This window comes from Thalassophryne amazonica, chromosome 9 (assembly GCF_902500255.1).
Source record: "Thalassophryne amazonica chromosome 9, fThaAma1.1, whole genome shotgun sequence".
NCBI lineage: Eukaryota > Metazoa > Chordata > Actinopteri > Batrachoidiformes > Batrachoididae > Thalassophryne > Thalassophryne amazonica.
This window is the reverse complement of record NC_047111.1, coordinates 17,589,509-17,609,549: the sequence shown is the minus strand read 5'-3', so window position 1 is coordinate 17,609,549 and position 20,041 is coordinate 17,589,509. Positions and strand designations below refer to the sequence as shown.

At 41.5% G+C, this 20,041-nt stretch overlaps 1 protein-coding gene and 1 long non-coding RNA gene across 2 annotated transcripts in view; one reads left to right on the top strand and one right to left on the bottom strand.

Annotated features, from left to right (window-relative positions):
• Positions 1–1,983: 1,983 nt before the first annotated feature.
• Positions 1,984–20,041, bottom strand: part of LOC117516833 (ladderlectin-like) — a 32,728-nt gene continuing 14,670 nt past the window's right edge. The window contains exons 3-11 of the mRNA XM_034177700.1: positions 19,159–19,168; positions 16,446–16,451; positions 10,680–10,757; positions 10,569–10,601; positions 10,441–10,485; positions 10,256–10,347; positions 9,403–9,528; positions 3,225–3,327; positions 1,984–2,375 (exon numbers count right to left, since the gene is read on the bottom strand). Coding sequence (XP_034033591.1) covers positions 2,305–2,375; positions 3,225–3,327; positions 9,403–9,528; positions 10,256–10,347; positions 10,441–10,485; positions 10,569–10,601; positions 10,680–10,737 — 528 coding nt within the window. The 5' untranslated portion in view covers positions 10,738–10,757; positions 16,446–16,451; positions 19,159–19,168 and the 3' untranslated portion in view covers positions 1,984–2,304. The remainder of the gene's footprint in view (positions 2,376–3,224; positions 3,328–9,402; positions 9,529–10,255; positions 10,348–10,440; positions 10,486–10,568; positions 10,602–10,679; positions 10,758–16,445; positions 16,452–19,158; positions 19,169–20,041) is intronic.
• LOC117516834 lies at positions 10,686–19,839 on the top strand. Its single transcript, XR_004562552.1, has 3 exons — positions 10,686–10,782; positions 14,108–14,110; positions 19,828–19,839. It is a non-coding gene; the product is annotated as an uncharacterized LOC117516834 (long non-coding RNA).

The window sequence follows — 20,041 nt, the reverse complement described above, 5'->3', positions numbered from 1 at the left end:
AAGGCGTCCTGTCTGTTGGCCAGGTCAGAGATTCCGGCGCTTAAAGCAGTGATGCGATCCTCTTGTTCTGCCAGCTGGCAGCTATGGTGATGAACTGCCAACTGGAATGGGTTCGAGTCCGCTGACTCCATTGTTGGCCTGATCGTTCTGTCAGGGCTGTCAGACAAAGAAGGCTGGAGACAAATGCAGGACTCGATAATGTAGCTCTGGTTCAAGGAGGCGTTTACTGAAAGGCTCAGCTGGGTTCGGTACACAGAGAGGCAGTCCAAGAGAAGCAAACAGATCCAAAACATCAGGCAATGTGTGGTCAATAAAACAGGCAGGTGGTCAAAACACAACGTGGAAGCAGGACTTAGAATGAACAAGGTACAGAGCTAGAAGCGATGGCACAGGGCACAACGATCAGGCGAAAAACCAGTGTAACCAGTGGTGTTTAAATACTCCCACTGATAAGTGCAGAAAGATCCAGAACAAGGCATGACCCAACCAGAGTGAAACGCCCCCCACAAAGCTCAAAGAAACAATCATCAATCAACAATCAGCTTCTTTGGAACTTGTCAACAGCCATGTTGACTTTTCAGCCAATGGCTGTGCTGGAGCTTTAATAATTTGATCAGATGAACAAATCTAACAGAATTTTTTTTTAACTGAAGAAATTCAAGGAAGTTTTTTTTTTTAAATCCAAAAATTCAGACAACAAATGTAATTTTTTGATCTACATTTACTTGGTAAGAAGTAGGAGTCAGTCGGTCCTATGTCGGGCCTGAGGCCAGTTGGATTCCATCTCTGGATTCCATCAGGTCAAGAAAACGAGAGTCTATGACTCCCCCTGGAGGGGACACCAGCTTGACCTAGGTTACTTCCCCAGCAGAAGATGGTACCCGTTTACAGCTGAGTGGACTGAGACAGTGTAAATGAAGTGTCTTGATCAAGGACAGAGATGACTAACACAAGTGGGATTCAAACCCAGACCATCTCCTTACCCATTCACCTACCTGCTCGCGTTTTTCTTTTTCTTTCTGTATATCTCAATCTTTAGTTATAAACTAAAATTTGTTTTGTTACTTCTGTGTGTCTGGTTTTGCTTCAGGAAGGGCAGCCGGTATAAAACTTCTGCCAAATCAACATGTGGCTCTGTACTGGATCCACTGTGATGACCGACATTAGTCTTGGCATCATCAACAAAAAGGCCAACAAATGCAGAAGACCTTCAAAAGTGACCGAAAGTGCCCAAAACGACGACGTGAAATGGAAACGGACACAAACAATAAACACAGACCACCGAAGAACTCGACAAATCTCACATCAAAGTTTTGCTGGATATCTGCTGGACAAAGAAGACGAAGCTCACACACGTGTCCCTCATTAAAACCAACATCAGTGGCAGTTACATCGTTTTTTACTTTGTTACAGCGACTCACTGTGGACACTGTTTTATCACCACCAGACCAGATGAGGGCAGCACTGAGTCTTGGTGGTTCACACTGTTTCCTCACAACCAGAAGGAGTTTGCATGTTCTCCCCGTGTTCCCGCCAACTTCTAAAGACATGCAAGAGGTCCATGTGGCCCTCCAGTGGACTTTCATCCTGTCCAAGCTGAACCCTGCTGAGATACCCCCCCGCCCATGACCCCCTTAACTGGAATAAGTGGGTTAGAAAATGGAGGGACATATTAGATGTATTGTTCCTTGTTTTAAGTCAGAACTTCTGACTTCCCAGTTTTCATCAAAGGCAACATGAACTTTTGACGTTGTGTGTGGACTTCCTCCTTTCACCACCTGTAAAGTCTCATGGAATAAAACTCACTGTGTTTGCTGTAGAATTGTCCAGAAACCATCATCAGTAATAACATTAGCTGTGATTTTACAATTTTACCAGAAAATAAACAGTAAATTTTGCAGCTTTTATGACAAATTGAAATCGACATCCGGCTTTCCAGAATGATTCAGTCTTCTCGTGTTTTGTTTTGTAATTTTTTTTATAATTATTTTTCACTTTTGTCCTCTTAGAACTTTATTTCACACCGTTAACAATCACAAACACTTTCAAAGATTTTGTTTTTATCATCAAAAAGATTCTCCAAAGATTTGACTCAATAAACTTCACAGCAGAAAAGAAGCCAAAGATGATTTTTCTCAAATAATCGGCAGGTGGAAGTCACATGACTTGAAGCTGGTGCGAGAAAAAGAAGCAGGTTTGTATTTGATGATAAAGGTGACAGAGTCATTTTCACAGTGGACAGCGAGAAACTGATCTTTACTCAGACGAATCGCAACGTGTCGACGCTGCTGCCGGTCGGAGACGTTAGCAGGTGAACGGGTCCTTGGAGCAGAAGAAGGGACGAGAGGAAGCGCAGTTGGTGTTACCGCCTTTAGCTGAAAAACAAAACACAAAGGTCAGAATATTTAAACTGATAAATGGGCTGAATTTATACCACACTTTTCCATCTGAACACTTTACAACGATGCCTCACATTCACACAGCCACACTGTTGTCATCGTGTTGCTGGGCAACAAACTCAATGGAAGCAAACTGTGGATTAAGGATCTTGTCCGAGTGTCCTTGGGGATTTTTCCAGTCTAACAAGGATTTGGACTGAGGACCCTCTAGTTCCAGATGTAACAGCTGCACTCTGCATTGTTGTTTGACTCCGCACATTCACTCCTCCGTTCAGACTGGGGTCGGCAATCCGGCTCGAACCAGATTTGGTGCTTTCAAGCCGGATAGTGTTCAGACCTGTTTTTCAAATCTACTTGACAAAGCTCGGTCCAGCTCAAGCCAAAAAAGATGAGCCTGGATGTGAGAACGTGGGTGTGTGTGTGTGAGACACATGGAAGGGGATGCGACCGGCACAGTGCTTTGACTCCTCTAAAAGCAGGCTGAGGGTCACTAGACCACAGATTCTGTGTCACCTGCTCACAGATTCTTCAGACAAACGCCTACTTGTCTGCCCTTACCATCCTCACAGACCAAAATTTCCAACAAGCCAAATACCCAGACTCGTCTGGGTGATGTTCAGAGTGGTCTTTAAGACGAAACCCCTCCTGTGACCGTTGGTGACTCCAACACATTCACTGTCAACATTCACAAACCACTCCCAGATTCCATTATGATCACTGTTTGTGTCCGAGTTCAGTCTGATCTTGACGTCTAGTCCGGCTACTGAATATCAACTCTAAAAACTCTTAACATTAACTCCCGTTGCGTGGACAAAATGAACTTACAGTTGGCGGACAGGTAGGTGCAGGCACAGCCGGTGGGAGAGGACAGAGTAAACCAGGTGCCGGTGGCATCAAAATCTAAACGGTCGAGCCACATCCACTTGCTCTGAAAGAGAGAGAGAAAAGGGATCATGGAATCCTCCTTTGATTCACATCTTCAGTTTTTGAGTCGTGTGGTCTCGACTACTCAAACTCATGTAGGGCGTCTCAGAACACAGACATAATAAAGAGCAGACGCCACATTGGTTGTTAAGGCGCAAGAAATGTGGCCACCATCTTGGACTGGTCATTGTAGTGATTCCATCACAAGCCTCAGTGAAGGTTTGATTTTATGATCTTGTCTAGTTTTTTTTTTTTAAATCTCTCTATATTAAAGTTGCTTTGTTTTTCTGTTCTGTAAAGTGTCTTTTAGCACTGTGTGAAGTGCTATAGAAATATAATGTATAAGGTGCTGAGAGCTGCAGAGGGTGAAGCTTCAACAAAACAGCTCCAAAGGTGACAACAGTCTCTCTCTCTCTCTCTCTCTCTCTCTCTCTCTCTCTCTCTCTCTCTCTCAACACACACACACACACACACACACACACACACACACACACACACACACACACACACACACACACACACACACACACGGTCCAGGAGGAGATCGGAACGGAGGAGGTTTTTCTGCACCACATTAACAAACTCACCTCTCTTGACCTGCAGAAAGAACGAGGAAGAAGCTCTGCAGAATAGTCCTCTCTCAGAGCTTTTAGCTGGAAAAGTTTCACAAGCAAGTTTGTACATGTGTAAATATGGTTTATGGCGGGACGGCATGTTCTTGTGTTAATTTGGCAATTTACATTTGCATTTTATTCTCTTTCTGCTTTGTACAGCCTTGGAACTCTCTCTTTCTCTCTCTGACCTGATATGAATGTGATTTATATATATTATCATTTTCTGAAATACTGACTATATCGATACTCCATATATATATATGTGTGTGTGTGTGTGTGTGTATGAATGTTATTGATACTCCATATATGATTTATGTATTCATTTTCTCTGATATATAACTATATAACAATATCTGATGTATAACTTATCTATTATATATGTATGTATGAATGATATTGCTACACTATATATGATTTATATATATTTTCAATTTCTCTAATAATCTGTATATGTGTGTGTGTGTGTGTGTGTGTGTGTGTGTGTGTAGTGATTTTCTCTGATATATAACGTTTATCTACTATATATATATATATATATATATATATATATATATATATATGAATGTTATTGATACTCTATATATGATTTATGTATTCATTTTCTCTTATACGAGGTCTGTCAATAAAGTATAGGTCCTTTTTATTTTTTTCAAAAACTATATGGATTTCATTCATATTTTTTTACGTCAGACATGCTTGAACCCTCGTGCGCATGCGTGAGTTTTTCCACGCCTGTCGGTGACGTTATTCGCCTGTGAGCACTCCTTGTGGGAGGAGTCGTCCAGCCCCTCGTCGGAATTCCTTTGTCTGAGAAGTTGCTGAGAGACTGGCGCTTTGTTTGATCAAAATTTTTTCTAAACCTGTGAGGCACATCGAAGTGGACACGGTTCGAAAAATTAAGCTGGTTTTCGGTGAAAATTTTAGCGGCTGATGAGAGATTTTGAGGTGATTCTGTCGCTTTAAGGACTTCCCACGCAGCAGGACGTCGCGCAGCGCTCCCAGGCGCCGTCGTCAGCCTGTTTCAAGCTGAAAACCTCCACATTTCAGGCTCTATTGATCCAGGACGTCGTGAGAGAACAGAGAAGTTTCAGAAGAAGTCAGTTTCAGCATTTTATCTGGATAGTCCACCGTTAAAGGAGATTTTTTTAATGAAAGACGTGCGGACGGGTCAGCGGTGCGGCGGCACAGGAAAAACACCTCCGTGTTGATAACCATTTGTAAAATCCAGGCGGCTTTTGATGGCTTTCAGTGGAGTGAGTATATGAGAAATTGTTTAACAGCTGGACATGTTCCAACTTGTCCTTAAGTCTTCCAACAGAGGTGTTTTTCCTGTGGCGGAGCGTCACGGCAGCTGCGAGCCGACGCTGCAATCCACCCGCACGTCTTTCATTAAAAAAATCTCCTTTAACAGTGGAATATCCGGATAAAATGCTGAAAACGACTTCTTCTGAAACTTCTCTGTTCTCTCACGACGTCCTGGATCAATAGAGCCTGAAATGTGGAGGTTTTCAGCTTGAACAGGCTGACGACGGCGCCTGAGAGCGCTGCGCAACGTCTCACACCGTGGGAAGTCCTTAAAGCGACAGTATCACCTCAAAATCTCTCATCAACCGAAAACCAGCTTAATTTTTTGAACTGTGTCCACTTCGATGTGTCTCACAGGTTTAGAAAAAATTTTGATCAAACAAAGCGCCAGTCTCTCAACAACTTCTCAGACAAAGGAATTCCGACGAGGGGCTGGACGACTCCTCCCACAAGGAGTGCTCACAGGCAAATGACGTCACCGACAGGCGTGGAAAAACTCACGCATGCACACGAGGGTTCAAGCATGTCTGACGTAAAAACATATGAATGAAATCCATATAGTTTTTGAAAAAAATAAAAAGGACCTATACTTTATGGACAGCCCTCGTATATAACTATATAACAATATCTGATATATAACCTATCTATTATATATATGTATGTATGAATGATATTGCTACACTATACATGATTTATATATATTCATTTTCTCTAATAATTTGTGTATATATAGATAGACAGATACTCTGATTTATATATTTTCATTTTCTCTGATATATAACTTCTATCTATTGCTATGTTTTATATAGAAATATAATGTATTCATTAGTCAGTATTTGATGTAAATATTTATATATAGCCTAATCATATATTGTCTCTTCAAATTACTAAAACAGTTACTGCCACAATCTTCTTCAAGTTCTCCCACTTAGAAATCATGGAGGGGTCTGAAATTTTCATGTCCACTGTGAGAGACATAATCTAAAAAAAAAAAAAAAAAATCCCGGAAATCACAATGTATGATTTTTTTTAATAATTTATTTGTATGTTACTGCTGCAAATAAGTATTAAAAGACCTGCCAACCAGCAATAATTCTGTCTCACACAAACCTGTTAATTTTTTTTAAAGAAGCCCTCTTATTCTGCACTCTTTACCTGTATTAATTGCACCTGTTTTGAACTTGATACCTGTATAAAAGACACCTGTTCACACACTCAATCAATCACACTCCAACATGTCCACCATAGCCAAGACCAAAGAGCTGTCTAAGGACACCAGGGACAAAACTGTAGACCTGCACAAGGTTAGGATTGACTACAGGACAACAGGCAAGCAGCTTGGTAGAAGACAACTGTTATGATTATTTATTAGAAAGTGGAAGAAACACAAGATGACTGTCAGTCTCTCTCGGTCTGGGATTCCATGTAAGATCTCATTTTGTGGGGTAAGGATGATTCTGAGAAAGCTCAGAACTACACAGGAGGACCTGGTCAATGACCTGAAGAGAGCTGGGACCACAGTCACAAAGATTACATTAGTAACACATGATGCTGTCATAGTTTAAAATCCTGCATGGCAACAAGGTCCCCCTGCTCAAGCCAACACATGTCCAGGCCCGATGAAGTTCACCAGTGATCATCTGGATGATCCAGAGGAGGCATGGGAGAAGGTCATGTGGTCAGATGAGACCAGAATAGAGCTTTTTGGAATCAACTCCACTTACCATGTTTAGAGGATGAGAACAACCCCAAGAAAACCATCCCAACCGTGAAGCATGGGGGTGGAAACATCATACTCTGGGGGTGCTCTTCTGCACAGGGGACAGGATGACTGCACCACATTGAAGGGAGGATGGATGGGGTCATGTATTGTGAGATTTTGGCAAACACCTCCTTCCCTCAGTAAGAGCATTGAAGATGGGTCATGGCGGGGTCTTCCAGCATGACAATGACCCCAACACACAGCCAGGGCACTAAGGAGGGGCTCTGTAAGAGCATTTCAAGGTCCTGGAGTGGCCCTGGCCAGTCTCCAGCTCTGAACTCAATAGAAAATCTTTGGAGGGAGCTGAAACTCCAAACCTGAAGATCTAGAGAAGATCTGTATGGAGGAGTGGACCAAAATCCCTGCTGCAGTGTGTGGAAAACCTGGTGAAAAACTACAGAAATGTTGGACCCTGTAAATGCAAACAAGGCTACTGTATCAAATATTAACATTGATTTCACAGGTGTTCAAATACTTATTTGCAGCAGTAACATACAAATAAATTATTAAAAAAATCATACATTGTGATTCCGTATTTTTATTTTTTTTAAGATTATGTCTCTCACAGTGGACATGCACCTAAGATGAAAATTTCAGACCCCTCCATGATTCTAAGTGGGAGAACCTGCAAATCGCAGGGTGGTCAAATACTTATTTCCTCACTGTATATATGAATAATGTGTGTGTTTATAGTATTTGCAAAACACCTGTCTACAGTCTAGGCCAGTGGTACCCAAAATATTCCAGAAAGGTCTGAGAGGGTGCAGGTTTTCTTTGGGTACCACTGGTCTAGACTATATCCAAATATTCTATTACTGTTATCCCTCTATGAATATTAAAATACAATGAACCATTTGTTCTGTATCATAGCTATGTGTATGATGTTTGCAGAAAAAAAAACCTGCGTGAAAATCAGTTTAGTATTCAGAGAGTTTTAATGGATTAAATGTGCTGCGCCTGTTGAACAGCACTGAGTGGAGCGAGCCGGATGATCGGTCCAAGATGGCGACCCCACGGCTCGTGAGCGCCAATAGGCAGCGGCGGTCGATGCGGCGTTACTCTTTATAATGATATGGTCCTCCAAAGAGCAAAGTGGATTTGGAGAGACCCTAAATGAAGGTCACAGACCTCTGGCATTGCATGAGCCCCTCTGCTTGTTTTACCTCCGCCAAGAAGGTTATGTTTTTGGTCGCGTTTGTTTGTCTGTCTGTCTGTCTGTCAGCAGGATAACTCAAAACATTTTGAACGGATTTTGATGAAATTTTGTGGAGTGGTTGGAAATGACAAGAGGAACAAGTGATTCAATTTTAGTGGTGATCCGGATCACGATCCGGATCACGATGCTAACGCGTTAGCATGTCTATGGCATTTTCAATGTTAAAAGTTAGCATTAAGCAGTTGCAGCTGTCATCACGTTCGGGTGAATTTGTTTTCAAATTGTAATATTTCTTAAATTTATTTTTGTTGAAATTTTGTGGAGTGGTTGGAAATGACAAGAGGAACAAGTGATTAAATTTTAGTGATGATCTGGATCATGATCCGGGTCCCGATGCTAATGCGTTAGCATGTCTATGGCATTTTCAATGTTAAAAGTTAGCATTAAGCAGTTGCAGCTGTCATCATGTTCGGGTGCATTTGTTTTCAAATTGTAATATTTCTTAAATTTCTTTTTGTTGAAATTTTGTGGAGCGGTTGGAAATGACAGGAGGAACAAGTGATTAAATTTTAGTGGTGATCCGGATCCCGATTCGGATCCCAATGGTAATGCGTTAGCATGTCTATGGCATTTTCAATGTTAAAAGTTAGCATTAAGCAGTTGCAGCTGTCATCACATTCAGGTGCATTTGTTTTCAAATTGTAATATTTCTTAAATTTATTTTTGTTTATATATTAATAATCTAATGATTATTATATACAATTTTAGAGAAAGAGACAAAAAGAAATAGATCACTGTGCCAAGGAGGGAATCTCTTTAGGGTCAGTGACCCTATGGCCTTGTTTAGAGAAGTGTTTCATAAATGTTAAAAAATTCATATATTTGCAGTTTAGCTGAATAATAAATTGAATTTTGTCTCATTTGTTTTTGTCTATAAGCACATTCAATATCAATATCAGTGCTCAGATGACAGTAGCTTCTGGGAAAGGTGCAAGTTGCAATAAACTGTGATGCCAAGCGCTAAGGATACATGCTATCCAGTCACAGCAGATGAAACTTTTCATCATTGTTAGACTTTTTTAGGTTCCATGATTCCACGGCGTGTAGATGTTATGGCGTCAGTGACCCCATGGCCTTGGCGGAGGTTTGCACTCTCTGAGTGCTTTTAGTTTCCTCATAGAATCAGTGTGAAGTGTAATTGCCTGTAGGTGGCGCTGTGTTTCCTTGTGTTTGTGTTCAGACCTGTGGGTTGAAGCCTCCCAGCCAGGCTGTGTTCCCCGAGTAACTCAGCGCCACCTGCTGCAGGAAGGTGTACTCCTGGAAGTTCTGCACTGAAGCCAGGTAGCCTCCCATGATATGGCAGTGGTCCTAGAGGACAGAGGACAGAAGATGCAACACAACAACATGTCACATTTTGGAAAACGTCTCTGTTCACACACTTTCTGGAATTTCTTTTCACAGATTAAGATTAAAAGTAGATCTTGGACATGTTGCTTTTACTGGTCTTATTGTGTTCACTTTAGATCCAGGTTTCTTTCAGTTTGCAGCTCTTTAAACCCTTTTCTGTCGGTCTGAACCAACAATCACAACGGCTACAAAAGAGGGAAACACACTGATGGCGTTTGTAGCTTGGTGGGTGTTTCGGGGGCATGGCTTGCTCATGGTACCTTAGCGATAATGTGCACAATGAAAGGATGCGAAACCCGACGCTATCACTGTGAGTTTTTACTTCATGCGCGGCTGTTTAACTGAACCAAAGTTTGCTCAACTTGTTTCAGTTCAACATCTTTCACAGTGACGTTCCTGTACCACTAGTAGGCATGCTAACATCTCCATAAGATGTCTTGTAAATCAGTTCAGAAGTGTTTTCTGCTTACAAAATAGTTTTAAATTGTGTTTAAAAAGTGTTCATTATTACAGTATATATGACAGACATATTAGATTTATAAAGAAATAAAATGTTTTTTCTGCCATATTAGATTATCAAAATCAATTATTTCTGTCCCAGTCATCACCATGGTTACGGCCTGCAGGCGTGGATGCTCATTCTGACAGACTTAACGTGCACATTGAGGTCACGTGACAGTGGTCGTACCTTGGCACTGTACCAGTTCAAGTTTCTGTTGACAAACAGGAAGCAGCGAGATCCGTAACGGACCCAGCCGGTTGGGCAGAAGTTCATGAGAACTGCAGAGGACATGGAATCATGATTGTTTTTTATTTTTTTTAGTGCAGATCAAATTAAAAATGGATGTAAATATAAAAATGTTGGATCTCGACCTGCTGCATCAGGCGATTGATTGGTCGGGGCCTTGGCTGGTGTTTCTGTGGACCAATCAGAGCAGTGCTGATGTCACATTAATGTTCTTTATTTCCACGTCTGCATGCATGAAATCAAAAACACTCACCAGCGACCTTCAGGTCTTTATCTTCAGCAGGAGCTGCAGACAAAATCACAACACTGTCACAGTCGTGTCATATTGTATTTGTGCACCGACTGAAGTGTCCAGGAATTAGACCTGCAAAGGCAGCACCCAGGAGGAGGCAGAGGAAGGCGGCGGTCGTCATGGTGACCATGATGATGTGTTCCTGTGTGGAGGAGATGGAGGCAGGTGTGTCTCAGTGATGATGTCCTGAGGTGTCTCAGTGATGAGTCCAGACTGAGCTGCTGCTCTTTATACACCTGAGCCACGCCCACTCACCTGGATCACGTAACCACACCCACAAACAAACAGCTGAACCTTGATTTGTGCTGAGAAATGACACGTCACTGTTTTCTCGGCTCTGAGGAGTTTTCCTGAGCTCGCTGCTTTGCTGTGTGACCGGATGGTTCAGGGGTCAACACAATTCAAAGGGATGTGCACCAACATTATCCTGCTTCACCTTCACTCAGCTTTTATGGCTTTTTACTGCTTTATGTTTATTTCTCAACAGACAGCAGCAATCACGAGTGTTCATTTGTTCCACTGACAGTCCACTTTGCAGCCCCACAGACTGGATCAAGAAGAAAAAAACCACTGAGACACTTTAGGACACTTTACACAGACAAACACTAAATCATCTTCTCGTCTTGCTGAAATTGTTCTTTACATATTCATTAAAAATAGTTATATAAGAGCAGAACGTGAATGTGACACATTGAAGTCACAAGTAGAAGGAAAAAAGTAACTGCAAGTAAAAGAAGAAATGTAACACAATGCTAAAATACCCTAGAAGTGTTTATTTCTCAATAGCTTTTACATAATATATGAGAAAGGTGTTATATTTACACAGAAACAAAGTGGTGTTAGCAACTAGCGAGATCAGCCAGTGACGTCACCATGCTAACGTCCGCGAGATGTCTTGTAAATCACTCTGGAGGTGTTATCAGGTTACAAAAACAGCATTTTCCATTCTAGAAGTGTTTTATTTCTCAATAGCTTTACATAATATATGAGAAAGGTGTTATATTTACACAGAAACAAAGTGGCGTTAGCAACTAGCGAGATCAGCCCAGTGACGTCACCATGCTAACGTCCGCGAGATGTCTTGTAAATCACTCTGGAGGTGTTATCAGGTTACAAAAACAGCATTTTCCATTCTAGAAGTGTTTATTTCTCAATAGCTTTTACATAATATATGAGAAAGGTGTTATATTTACACAGAAACAAAGTGGCGTTAGCAACTAGCGAGATCAGCCAGTGACGTCACCATGCTAACGTCCGCGAGGATGTCTGTAAATCACTCTGGAGGTGTTATCAGGTTACAAAAACAGCATTTTCCATTCTAGAAGTGTTTATTTCTCAATAGCCTTTACATAATATATGAGAAATGTGTTATATTTACACAGAAACAAAGTGGAGTTAGCAGCTAGCTGGATCAGCAAGTGACGTCACCACGCTAACGTCCGCGAGTTGTCTTGTAAATCACTCCAGAGATGTTAGGTTCTAAAAACCGCGTTTTCAGTTTTAGAAGTGTTTGTTTCTCACTAGATTTTACATAATACATGAAAAACATATTATATTTAGTCAGAAAGGAAGCAGTTTTGGGATGCCAGAGAGATGCTAGCCAGTGTGGCTAGCAAGTCATGGTGTTCTACTGTGATTGGCTGTCATGCCCTCCCCCTTCAAACAAAAAATGGATTTGCGTGATTCATAGCATAAAAATAGGAAACAGAATGTGACTTTTTAACCTCTTAAAATAGGTCAAGGGTTAGCCATCTCTGAACTTGTCCAAGGACTGTTTCCCAAGAATGTTCCCTATGATTTGAAGACCCTGGCCATAACAGGACTGGACTTATGCTGAGCACAGACAGATGGACACAAAGCCTTCACAATACCAGGATGGCCATATTTTGATGGCCTTTTGATGGTAAGAATCTGTTTAAACTTCATTTTGTGTTCATGTATTCAGACTAGTAAGTTGTCCAAACCGTCAACAAGAAGTTAACTTTTCAAAATGAATAAACAGTCGAGACCTTGCCATACATTTCAGTAGCTTTTGTCACCATCCTAGTGGGCCGATGTGAGGCATGTCAGGGTTGCTTGTACATTTCCTACTTGAAACTCACAATTCATTAAAAAAAGTGATTTATAAATGTCAGAAATCCATGGTTTCTTTTGTTTGTTTCTTTTCTTGACATGTCAGACCCTTGACTTCAAATTGAATTGAATTGAAATGGTTAAAAATTTCAGTTTTGAGAGTTTTACGGTTCTTGAGATTTTAAGATATGAAAGTTTGCTTGAAGGACGGAATATCTTGTGATGAGCACAACTTACAGTTCTGAATAATTACTACTTTATACTTTATGTTTTGTTTCACTTTAAATTTTCTCCACATCTAAAATTACTTTCACCTCAGTGTGCATGTGAGAAAATAAATTATTTATACACACAGAAACACAAAAAATAAAATATTCTCTAATTAAATTTTACACATTTTGTCCCCATCTGACTTGTACTGTTTGGTTTTTTTGGAACAGTGTTTTGTGGGGTTTGATTAGGTTTTGTTTTAAAACTGAAAAAATTTGTTCAATAAAATGCTCATTTGAATTCCACAGATGCAGATCAGCAAATCAACATCAGGATCATTAATGGAAGAAAAAGAAGGTGAAGCTGCTTCGACTGTTTGGATACAAAGTGAGGAAACATCACATGACAATCAGATATCATCATAGTATCAGCACTAGTATCGTTATTATTATCATCATTATTATCATCACACACATTATTATTATTAGTATTATATTATCAGTATTGCTGTGACGTGAAACATTGTAGGACACTGACAAATGACTGATTTACGATCTGTGGGGCGTGTCTTCCATCCAAGTTATTCCCATCATCCTTCTGAGTTTTATCTACAAAATCAATAAATCTATAGTAGCTTTCTTTCTATCAAGGAATCATAAAACTATAAACACATGAGATTAGTTTCAGATTTATTTCTTTGCTTTGAAGTTATAAAACAACTTTTATATCCCCACATTAAAAAAGGTTCAGCGTTTCAGAGATGTCGTTCAACTGAGGTTCAGTCTTGAAACTATTTATTTTAGTTTTAAGAACTAAAAACAAACAAGCAAACAAATGTTAAGATGTTTTCGTATTTTTCTTTTGAACAATATTAATCTTTTTAAAAAGGACTGTCTGATTTCCTGCATAACATGGAAATTTAATGTACGAGGTCTATTAGAAAAGAAACCGACCGTTTTATTTTTTTTAAAAACTATATGGATTTGATTCATATGTTTTTACGTCAGCTAAGCTTGAACCTTCGTGCGCATGCGTGAGTTTTTGCACGCCTGTCGGTGACGTCATTCGCCTGTGAGCACGCCTTGTGGGAGAGTGGTGCAGCCCCCTCATTGGATTTTCATTGTCTGAGAAGTTGCTGAGAGACTGGCGCTGTGCTTGATCAAAATTTTTCCAAAACTGTGAGGCACATCCGAGTGGACACCATTCGACAAATTAAGCTGGTTTTCGGTGAAATTTTAACGGCTGATGAGAGATTTTGGATTGTTTCTATCGCTGTAAGGACGTCCCATGGAGCGGGACGTCGCCCAGCGCTCCGAGGCGACGTCGTCATCCTGTTTCAAGCTGAAAACCTCCAAATGTAAGCCTCTGTAGACCCAGGACGTCGTGAGAGAACAGAGAACTTTCAGAAGAGGTCGGAATCAGCAGTTTATCCGGACATTCCACTGTTAAAGGAGATTTTTTTAATGAAAGATGTGCGGACGGATTGGCGCATCGGCTCGCAGCCGGCGCGGTGCGGCGGCACAGGAAAAACACCTCTGTGTTGTTAACCATTTGTAAAATCCAGGCGGCTTTTGATGGCTTTCAGTGGAGTGAGTATCTGAGAAATTGTTTAACAGCAGGGCATGTTCCAACTTGTCCTTAAGGCTTCCAACGGAGGTGTTTTTCCTGTGGCGGGCGCGCCACGCCGGCTGCAAGCCGACGCACCAATCCGTTCGCACGTCTTTCATTAAAAAAAATCTCCATTAACAGTGGAATGTCCGGATAAACTGCTGATTCCGACCTCTTCTGAAAGTTCTCTGTTCTCTCACGATGTCCTGGGTCAACAGAGGGTTAAATTTGGAGGTTTTCAGCTTGAAACAGGATGACGACGTCGCCTCGGAGTGCTGCACAACGTCCCGCTATGTGGGAAGTCCTTACAGCAATAGAAACAATCCAAAATCTCTCATCAGCCGTTAAAATTTTCACCGAAAACCAGCTTAATTTTTCAAATGGTGTCCACTCGGATGTGCCTCACAGTTTTGGAAAAAATTTTGATCAAACAAAGCGCCAGTCTCTCAGCAACTTCTCAGACAAAGGAATTCCAACGAGGGGCTGGACCACTCCTCCCACAAGGCATGCTCACAGGCGAATGACGTCACCGACAGGCGTGGAAAAACTCACGCATGCGCACGAGGGTTCAAGCTTGGCTGATGTAATCACACGTGATTCAAATCCATACGGTTTAAAAAAAATAATAAGGTCGGATACTTTTCTAATAGACCTCGTAAATCAGAGAGGCTGTACGCTGATTAAGGGCTCACAAGTCTGTCAGTAATTAAATATTGTAATACATTTTGAGTAAATTGTTGGAGTTGTAATTGGAGCAGCCGATCTGCTCTGTGTAAGTCTGATCCCATCAGATCTCAGAAGCTAAGCAGTGTGGGATCTGGTAGTACTTGGATGGGAGACCTCTTTGGAACACCAGCGGCTGTGTGTGTTTCTCCATGTAAAACTGGAGTTGCGTCAGGAAGGGCATCCAGCGTAAAACTTGTTCCAACTACCTGTGCAGATCTAGCTGTATCCGCTGTGGCGACCCCAAATGCAAAACGGGAGCAGCCAAATGGACAACTATAAAACGTGTGTTTTCTGGTGTTAAAAGCTGTTTGAATACATAGTCTATAAATAAACTGTCTGTGGAATCTTTTAACATTTATACAAAAAAAACATTAAGTGTGTGTGTGTGTGTGTGTGTGTGTGCGCGCATGTGTTTGTTTTCAGATGACTGAAAGCCTTCATTCAGACATTTGTCTTTCGTATATTCTGTTATACAACAAAGACACGCACATCCAAAACACATAAAAAGGCATGCAGGACCAAAAAAAACATACCAAAAACAAAAACCAAAATGATCCGCACAGCCCAGCGCTCCGACACAAAAAGAGGCTGCATTTAACAAAAACTAAATGTAACGTTTCGGGCACAGCCCTTCATCAGACAGTCTGCTCAATGTGGCACACCTGTTGTGGGAGAAACAGGTGTGCCACCATACGAGGTCTGTGAGAAACTATCCAACCTTTTTATTTTTTTCAAAAACTATATAGATTTGAATCATGTGCGCTTGCATCAGACAAGCTTGAACCTTCGTGTGCATGCGTGAGTTTTTTCACGCCCGTCGGTTGCATCATTTACCTGTGGGCAGGCTTTGAGTGAGCACTGGTCCACCCCCCTCGTCGGATTTTTATTGTTTAGGAATGGCGGAGTGACTGCCGCTTTGTTCCATGAAAATTTTTTCAGAAACTCTGCCAGACAGCCAGATGGAAACCATTTGGAAGATTCTGTAGAAGAATTTTAGGTCCATATTTGAACTGTGATGAACTATCAAGTGTCCTGATCCGAACTGTATGTCCTCTGGTTGAACTAGCAGGTGTTCAACCCCAAAAAAAAGGGCTCTATTAGTCATTCAGTCTGTCAGGGGCTTTCCAAGGCCTTTTAGGTGCTTTCCCGCAGGCCACGTGCAGGGGCCTCAGGCCAGCTGCACGTGTGACTGAGGCCACGTGCGGGGGGGCCTCAGGCCAGCTGCACCTGTGGCTGAAGGTCTTTTAAAAAAATCAGTTGTAAATCCTTCACGTTTTAATGGGAGCGTTTGTCACATTGAAATAATGGCCTAACACCTGCTTAGGGTTCACTAGAGGACGCTTCCAATAGAAAACCATGTCTTGGGAATGAAATAAATAAAAAAGTCGAAGGAGGAGCGATGCCCGCGGGTCTCCAATAAATAGATGAGCGCGGTTGTCATATGTTCAGTCTCTCTAGAGGACTCAGTTTGTCTAAGCTCTGTGTCGAAGGCTTAAATAAACTTAAAAACTCTGTGCATTTTATCTTGCTTAAGGCTGAATTATTCTAAAGTGTTGTGTCCTTTTAGCATATCACTTGCAATTAGTTTGTGTCATCTAAAGACGACATCCTGAGAAGACTAAAGACGAGCCACGACGCAACTTGGCGAGCCAGCTTCAGGAGGGTCCAGGGGCATTCCGGCAGCCTGGGGCAGTCCAGCTCATCCCTCCAGACCGTAATAACAGTGATCACGACTAAAAGGTAAGCAGAAACCTTTTGTAACTTCTGCACGATCTGGAGGAGTGAGTCGGGATTTCCGCCCAAGTTGACAGGTGATATTTTTTAATTGCCTCTTACCCAAAAGAACCTGGACTAAGAAAATTGATAAGAGACTAAAAAAAGATAAGATTGAAAATTATCAGGCCTTGTAGATAAAATGCTCAGAAGGTGTGTGTGTCCCGGGAAAAAGAATGTCTGTGTGAGTGAAAGGTCAGGATGTTCATGAACTCTGGTGCGGAAAAGAGTGCATGGAGAATTAACCTGGATGCTTGGAGAATAATTGGTGTTGAAATTCGTTACTAACGTGCCGGCTGATAGCATGCGCTGTAGGGGTTAATTTAGGGGAGTATACTGACAAATAGATACAAGGTAATACAAGGTTATTTAAAGAGTTTAACAGAGACTGAAGTGAAATAAGTGAGAAAAACAGTTTAACAGAGAATACGTGCAGAGGAAGCACAAGATAAGCGCCTGAGGGGGCGCAGTAGAAATACCGTACGTGATAAAGAGATTTAAAGAGAAAAGTGCAAAGTAGCACAGCTGACAGTAAGTAAAAGAGCTCAATAAAGGACGTCATTTTTAAGAAAAGAGAAAAACTATAAAAAAAATGAAAAAAAATGAATGAAGAGTTAGTGCAGAATAAATGAGAATTAATGAAGCAGAAAATAGTGCAGTAAGGCACCAAATACACGCTTGTGGGGCGTGGGAGAAGAATAAGTAATTAAGTACACAGTAATATGAGTTTTTTATAAGAAAAGAAAAAGAGAATATTTTCAGTGCAAAGGCACATTAAGCTCACGAGGAGCTCAGTAAGTGAAAAAAAAGTAGAAGAAAGTGCAGAAAGGCACAGGATACGCACGCGAGGCGCGGTAAGGCGTAGAAATAAATGAATATTGTATGCTCAGAAAGGAGCTTGTGAAAATAATATAGTAAGCACAGGATACGCACGCGAGGCGCGGTAAGGCGTAGAAGTAAATGAAATATTGTACGCTCAAAGAGTAGCTTGTTAAGAAAAAAAAAAAGTAATATATGAGTTGCTGGCAGCACCGGAGAAGCTGTCTAACGTGAAGAAGAGATACATACTTAAACAGAACACATTGGTGTTAAGTGAAAAAAGGTTGTTTAAAGCCGCGGAGTAAAGGGTGGCAGAAGTCTAGATAGAGATATATAGAAAGTTGTTTTTAATAATTTTTGTGTATAAAGCTTTTGAAGATTGGTGTGTGGAGAGCGGAGTTGCAGGCAAAGCTGTGAGGGCTTGCAGGCTGGCTGACATACAAGATTAATGTGAAAGGGTACGAGGAGGAGGTGTTTAGACCCACAGAAGGACTTGGGAGGTGCATGACAGGCAGAGGGAAAGTGTGAAACAGAGACAGTGAAGAAAAGACAGGAGAAGAGACTGCTATGTAATACAGAGAAGGTAGATATTATTTCAAAGAAAGAAAACTAATAAACAAACATGCAGAAAAAGACGAGAAGCAGAAGTTAAAAATTAGAAGGAAAATAGAAAGTCGGAGCAAAGACATTAGGAAGTGTTAGGGTTGTAAGAGGAGTAAAGAAATAAATTGGTTATAATTAAAGAGTTAAAGCTTAGATTATAGTGAAAAAGCTGACAGACTGATCAATGCTTGGGACAGTCTTTGATGGAGACTTAAGTGATGATGAAATAATACTCCCAGAACATTACTTGACTGATGGGACATCGAAACCCAGGGAATCAGGACACATTTTTGGCTGGAAAGGACCTATTTTGACAGTGTAGGAGCAGAACATTGGCAGGACGAACAAGAGATCAATCAGAAATTATGGCAGATTACTAAGGTAATCATCTGAAGCAAAAGAAAGAACAATTCCCTCTAATTAATTGGGAGCTGCTGATAAGATGTCTGTGGCATCAGGGTTTAACCCCGTGGCTGGAGCTGCTTTGTGCTGATCCTAATAAAGAAATTAGCATACCATTAAATCATTTAATAACACTGCCAACCGATCCAGGTGAAGAACTGTTTCCTAGGTTGACTCTGACTGTGGTCCCAAGGAAGGTTTGGGGAAACAGGTAAATTTTCGTATTTAGTTAAAGAAAAGAAGACGGGCATAACAGTTGGAAATTTAATCCTTTTAAGGGTTTAAAATACAAAACAGGTGTTACAGCCAGCAAGTTATTGGTCTGGATCAGGACAGCCCCTGAGGGACTACCAGAACACCATAGAAACACCTCACATAGCGTTTGTCAGGGTTACATGGGTAACTCTCAGGTCAAGGTCGGAAAGTACCCCGCTAGACTAGTACTAAGAAAATATCCAGAAAACGCACTAAGGCCAACCAATGTATGAGAAGTGGCACAAAAGGTCACATGGGGGCAGGCAATGGCCTTTGGTGGGATCATTTGATCCGGTGATGTGTGAAGCAGTTGTGGTAGAAATACAGAAAAAAGAAATTAAAGATCAGCAGAAGAACGTAAATAACAACAAAAACGCACTGAAGAAAAAGAAGTTTTGGCCTTGTTCAAGCAGGAAGCACAGAGGCTACAGCAGAAAAGAGAAAAAATGACAGAGGAAAGATCCAAAGACACTAAAGCCAGTGCACCGAGCTGGGAAGCAGAGCCACCCCCATATAAACGTCATGATATGGGAAAGACAGCTGGACAATTTGTATTAGGAACTCGTGAAGAGGACCAAGGCATGGATGTGGAGGGCAAATTCACACTGACACTAAAAGCTCGAGCCACAAGGAGACAGGTCTTCAGTCTGTCAAGGATCATACAAGGTCTCCAAGTCCGAAAGTAGGTGGTCGCTCACCACGACCAGCAGGGGGGCCAAAATAACAGTGACAGAGGCAGACGAGGATAAAGAGAGACCTGAAGGCTCCGCCTGCACATCGAGGTCCACTGAAAACCGTCCCCTCCCACCAAGTCAGCCGACTGGACCTTCACAGGCTATAGAGGCTCCGAAGAGTGGCACAAGAGCTTCTGTGACATACTGGATCTGGCCAGAAGAGATAATGAAGAACTAGCTGAGCAGCTTCGGCTAGCGAAGGAAAGAAACAAAGACATAGGGCCGCGAGGA